The 6,457-nt window shown below is 38.6% G+C and overlaps 1 protein-coding gene across 1 annotated transcript; it reads right to left on the bottom strand.

The window, feature by feature from the left end:
- Positions 1-306: 306 nt before the first annotated feature.
- LOC146607711 (claudin-18-like) lies at positions 307-3,564 on the bottom strand. Its single transcript, XM_085348219.1, has 5 exons — positions 3,345-3,564; positions 1,031-1,195; positions 818-947; positions 615-725; positions 307-448 (listed from the first exon to the last, which is right to left on the bottom strand). The coding sequence occupies exons 1-5, from the start codon at positions 3,562-3,564 to the stop codon at positions 307-309; spliced, it is 768 nt and encodes a 255-aa protein (XP_085204345.1).
- Positions 3,565-6,457: the final 2,893 nt, after the last annotated feature.

The following is a 6,457-nucleotide window of genomic DNA, read 5'->3' as shown; positions in this document are numbered from 1 at the left end:
TTTGTTTTAATTTTTTATTTTTTATCCCTGTCAAACATGACATTTGCACATTCCTCCACTGAGTTTAATATATGCGTTATGTGTTGTGCTACTGAATTTAGTGTCAGAACAGGTAAGAATCACCTTTTATTTAACACAGACACACATACAAAATATACAGCACAGACTTTATAATTGTGATTACATTTGAAAAAGTAACATGAAATTAGGCCTGAAACCGGTCTTCCAAATTAAAGTAGAGAGAAATAAAAAATGAATGCTGAATGTAGAAAAGTTATCACAGAGCGTATTAAAACAGACATGGTTCTACACGTAGTCAAACCTCTGGTTTGTCTGCCTTTCATCCATACTCTGAGCTTTGTAGGAGTCGTTGTAGACGGGCCGGGATCTGGTGTCAGGCCTGTACATCGTGTTCTGGGAGGCAGCTTTGTAGGCCATCCCATCATACCTGAGGGATAGCGTCACATACATCAAACACTGAAAATATAATCTATGTGCGTACTGTATTTTGCCCTATTTTGCAGTTTTCACATCTCTGCTACTTTATTGTTCAGGAACAGAGAGGTTACTGTCCCTACCAATCTTTTTAAAGATCACAAATAGTTATAAATTACCGGTGTTTCTCTGGTGTCATTGCACGGCAGGCTAGGCACATCAAGATGCCACCGATGAACAAGATAGCGCCACCAATCCAACCCACGAAAAGTGCAGGGCCAAAAGTATACCTGAAAGATTATTAAGGTTAAACATTACCAAAATTAATTCAGCAGGTAATATATTACTATATATATATATGCTAATTTCAGTTTATCTTTACCTTGGCGTCAGAGCTCCCGTTAGTCCACCAACATTGCCTGTACTGCTGAATCCACTGGCAAATGTAGTGAACTGAAAACTTTGTACAATCAAATTAGCAAAGGCTGACACCCCAGCAATCCCACAGACACCTGAAAAAAAATCCGAATTAATGCTGGTATTATCGCAAAACCGTTCTTCTTCGATATCACCTGAGCATTGTTAGTGAAGTAACCTGCAAGGAGAAGCATGATCCCAGCCGACAGAGTCATGGTGGCTTTCAAGTTGTCCTCCATGTTCCCCATTTTCAAGCACTTCAGCGAGAATATGGCGATCAGTAAGCCGATAGCGCCAAGGACGATCCCAACAATCATCAAGGCTCGGACGGCTTGGAGCAGAGCTGAAAATCAAAGTTATGACATTTAGCATATGTTTAGGATATATCTGTTTGTGAGATTGGTATTACCTTGTAGATACTTTAAGATTTATCAAAAAGAAAATGAAAAAAGAAAAAGAAAATGCTGCCAATTAACTCAATGAGTTTAATTAAATAAAAGATATACAATATTCAAACAACCCAAACCTAAATATATTTCAAATGAGTAGAAAATTGAAATGTATTATAATACATAAGTTCAAATTTTAGGTTTAAATATTTCTGGAGTGTCGCAAGTTAAGCATGCATGTTAAAATATCTTCTTTTTATGGTTAATGTACTGCGCTGTATGTTTTAGAAGGCAGCACTGTGCCTTGTACAGCTTCAGTTATTATGTACTAAAGGTAATATATACAAAAAATGTGATTATGATTTGACTACGCAACATTATATTAAAAGGTTTAAATTAACTTTTACTCAGCATCATTTATATTCATCCAGTCATAATCAGCTCTTTTTAAAAACCACTTGAAGTTTTGACAATACATTTCGCTAATTATATTTTTGTACTTTTACTTCTGAGTACTTCTTTGATCATGGCCACCATAATACAAATCAGACACTAGAAACTAATTATAACTGTAAGGTAGCAGCTTCAATAGTTCAATATATTTTGTCACAGGAAAACGGCAGGTCGGCCATCATTAAAAGTTTCCGCTGAAGATAATATCTGGCATAAAAGAGACAAGAGATATCGTCATTAGAAACTGAACTTGCTTTTATTTTCGTAATTAGTTTGAAACCGTGGTTAAAATGAGTAAAATGTAATACAAAAAGAGATCAAGGTGTTTTACAGCATAATACAATCAACTATTATGCAAGGATTTCTACCTTCTTCTACATATATTATGGAAATATATGAATCCATAGACATACAAGAATAACTGGGCTGAATTACAAGTTTAGCAGTAGTTCTAAAAAGTCTCTGAAAGGGGATCAAAATCCCCGGCAATAATAAATATATTAGTTTTACTGATGCACATGTGCATCATGAATAGAGGCAGGAAAAGCCCGACACTCACAGCATTCACTTTCAATTAAAATGTTTTAAAAAGGGAGAAAAAAAAGCACATTACAGTTATTTCCCAGCACTCATAAATCAAAGCAGCGTGTGGTGAAACACACTGAACTAAATGCCATCTTTCAGCGTCCTCAGATATTGTACCTGTATTATTCTAGATTTAATCCCTTAAGACCTTATATACAATATGCTCTACACTACATTCAGCTGTTAAGTACAGAGTGTGGAAATGTACTTTACATTGTGTGACACTCTGCTAAAGCTTGTGCTTGCTCAGCTAAGCTTTGGATGTCTCATCAAATTTCTATTTGATTCCGGAGAGACACCATCTTTTCTGCAGTCGACTGCATTTTTATTCCAGGGCTGGTCGGAAAAGTGGCAGGGGGTGGAAATGGGGGGGAAAATCTGCCCTAAAACCTCCCAAATATTCTAAAGTACCTTCCGAGGTCCTTTAGAAAATGTTCTCCTTAATCCGACATGTCGAGAAATATTTGATAAATGTCTTTTTCTCTTGGAGTGTAATTCTCTTACCTGGCAGGCCAAGTATGGTGAAATAAGGCCGACACTGTGTGGTACCGTATGTCGTCCCTACACACGACTTCCATAAACCAGAATAGGTATAAAAATTTGTTATTACTGTAAAAGATCGGTCTTGTAAGCTCCACTCGTCCATTGTTGTTGCAGCCGATATTAAAAACAGGCCCAACGTCGACAACATGAATCCTATTAACTGGGTCATTGTGGCAGCCATTTTAGATGTTCCACTCAAACTGAGTTACCACCAGAGTCAGACAGTCATGAAATGGCAGTGTTTGACTGCTGCCTGCTGTTATGTAGGCTTCGACATGGAACAGACCTTATCTGATGTTTACCCAAGACTTACTTCCAGGTTCCGGGAAACTGTGGGGAGCACATTTTCCCCTCCTTTCGAAAAAGGGTGTGAAAACACACGCCAAACATGGTTCTTTGTATTGTTCTTCTTTCTGAATTAATATTTAAACCACCTACATGTATTGCATAACCCCCCCCCCCAAAAAAAAGTCAATTTCATTTTTTTGCCATGTCCGTTGGTATTATTGATTTAAAACATACCTGGCAGGCCGAGGATGGTGAAGTATGGTCGACACTCTGTGAAGCCGGAGCTCTGCCTAACACAGGACCTCCACAGGCCCGAGTACGAGTACACGGCTGTCACAACGTTGTCAAAGAGGTCTTGTGTGGCCCACTGGTCCATCCCCGTCGCGGCGATTATTCCCGCTATTCCTATCAAACTCAAAACGAAGCCTAAACCCTGACACAACGTGGCCGCCATGCTGCCGTCTTCTTTCTGCCGCTGGAAACCGTCAAGTGCTCTCAGCTCAGCCTTTCCTCAGCACTGCAGCTGTGTTTGAATATGATATCGTCCAGTATGAAGTCTAAAAGGACTTTACCAGTAACCCCGCGTGTTTGCACTTATGTACAGATTTGGGTGGAGCGTATCAGTATCAGTGTCGATTAATGTTGGTAAGGAGTTTTCGTCGTGTAGAGGGTTGGAAGTCTGTTTGTGAGTTTGTGTAAATGGTCTTTGAAAATCTAAAATGAGGAAATGATGATGGTCTTTTGGTAAATTTGGAGAAGGAGGTCATTCAGCTTCTATACCAGATTTGTTGGGTAGAAATGGTAAACAGGCAGGGCCTTATATAGCGCTTTTCTACTCTTTTGGAACACTCAAAGTGCTTTATACAACAATCATCTGAGTGTTCGTTAATCTAAAAAGAAATAAAGTTAGACCACTTCATTTGATTTTAGATTAACAAACACTCAAGGTCATGTTTTAGTCATGCCATGAAATTGATCCTTTTACACTATTTTCTTCTGCTTTAAACACGTCACCACAATAAATGTGTCACAAGAATGACCTACTTCCTGATTCTGAACGAATCTGAACACATAGTGTGCAGACTGGTTTTTTATAACTAAGTCCAATAGGTTCTTTCTACCTGGACTGTTCAGACTTGGTTTGGTCAGATTTGAGTGACAGTAGCTGGAAAATGAGGATCATACGTTGCTGTTTTATAAAAGTAAAGCCAAAGCCAAACAATCCAGAACAATACAAGACAGTCAGATTGTGGGGACTTGGCTCAAGAGGGGCGTGCTCACATTTGGACCTTGAAACTGCACAGTCAGGCATTACAAAGCAGACTCTGATTGCAAATGTCAGCACACGCCTCTTGAACGTTTCAAAAAACAAGCAGTCTTTTAATATTTAATCGTAACGTCATAAGCACTTTCTGCAAAGTTGTTAAGCTAGCCAACATGCTACCATTCAAAACTGACAAGAATCTTTCAGGGACCATTGATCCATCTACTGTTCGCTAAACCCTCAACAGAAATGGTCTCAGTAGAAGGGCGACTGTCACAAAAACAACCTCAAGAATATTTTAAGGAAGAGGAGAGAAAACGCCAAGAGGCCAAATTCCCCAAGAACTAAATTGAAAACCATAGCAACAGGAAGTGATGAGTATATGTGAAACTTTTGGATTGAATCATCACTTACACCCCCCCCAAGAATGATGCAGGAAAAGACAAATATTGGAAAAATCCAAATTTACAGTACAAACAATACAAAAGCTGTGTAAACAATTTCATATTGGTGAGATGGGATCCAAAGTATTTAGCTAATGATTACAAAGGTTTCAATGAAGTACGACCCTTTTTTGTTGTAACATAACATCATCTCAGTTTCTGGTCATATTTTTGTCCGAGATATGTTGTTATAGTCACGACATAACAAGAAACAATAACGAGAATGATATCATTAAGACAATCTTGTAAAGATGAGGACAGTTTTTCTGGTTTAATACGAATCAGATTATTTTTATTCTGTTATGTTATAATTGAATAGATCAGTTTTGAAAAAACTGCAATAAGCTGCCATGTACTTGGACTTGTTTTCTTTCTTTTAAATAACTGACAAAATTAGGTTATTTCAGAACAGGGCATGCGGGTTTACGCCATGTCCTGAAGATGGGAAGCCCGGCGTGTCAGTAGCTGTGAGATGTAAATATGCTTCTCCCACTTACTGCCGATTACTTCTGTCTGTCATCCAAGGTAGCACTCAAGCATTTCACTCTGTTGATTCACTCTGAATCTTTCCCCAGGAGAGGTGAACAGAAACAGCGGTCGGAAATAAAGCATTAAAATGTGCTTGCACCCACAACAGTTTTGCTTTCATCAGCTTAGATGATTGCATTAACATGGTACTTTCAAGATTTATTTTGAGTGTAATTCTTCACTAAACTGTATGTTAGACTTGTAAAAATGGTTTCAGTTTAGAAGCACAACATCTGCAGATTAAATATTGTTCTATGCCTCTGCCAGGCTGTTAAACGATACTGGATGACAGCATTGTTGGGGTGGGTGCTGCGTATCGTTGTGGCACCAGCAGCCAGTCAGGCGAAAGTAAATACTGATACGATTGTAGTGAACTGAAACCAATTTGCCTGTGGCTGATATGTCGGGGAGAACATTTGAGACACCGGGACTGAATCGAAACTGGGTTGGGGCCTTGTTCGGAGTAAAAACACAGCCTCTGCCGCTCAGTATTCACACATTTATATATAATTTCTTTACTTTTTCATCTTTTCATTTGACATTAAAACTGCTGTTGCCATGATTTCGTAATTTCAAAATAACCTAAACACAGTTTCAGCCCTTAGTCTCAGTGCAAGCACACAATTAATACACAAACTAAAATAAAGGAAATTAAACCTAATAAAATACAAGAGAAGAACATTGTTAAAAAACATTAAACTACACCGCCTCTCTGGCCTCTTTTCCCACACAAAAATTACTCCTGAAAGTTTTCTGAAAACAAGTCTAATGGCCCACCCAGTGAAATGTACCCTTACATAGGCGGCCAGATTTGATTAACATCCTTTGAAATACCAGCAGCTAGTAACAGGGTGTACTAATGATTTTTGCTGTCTGCTGGGCAAAGCCATTTATCCCCCAGCAGGCCAAACCTTAAGCAAATAACTTCTCTAGCTTCTGCTAGAACCACTGTTTACTTATCACGAGCTGCCCATGAAAATGCACATAAAAAGAGAAGGTACTTCACAGAGATTTGTTCACTGAAGGTGTTTGTTCTGCTGTGAATAAGACTGTAAGAAACAGCTGACATTGCCTCCACATGTCAGTAGGTCTGCAACCACAAACTCTCACTG

The sequence above is a fragment of the Diplotaxodon limnothrissa genome, linkage group LG23 (genome assembly GCF_057381915.1).
Source record: "Diplotaxodon limnothrissa isolate DT_005_m linkage group LG23, D_limnothrissa_male_GT1.1, whole genome shotgun sequence".
Lineage (NCBI taxonomy): Eukaryota > Metazoa > Chordata > Actinopteri > Cichliformes > Cichlidae > Diplotaxodon > Diplotaxodon limnothrissa.
Note: the sequence above shows the minus strand (reverse complement) of the source record. Positions and strands in the feature narration are given on the sequence as shown.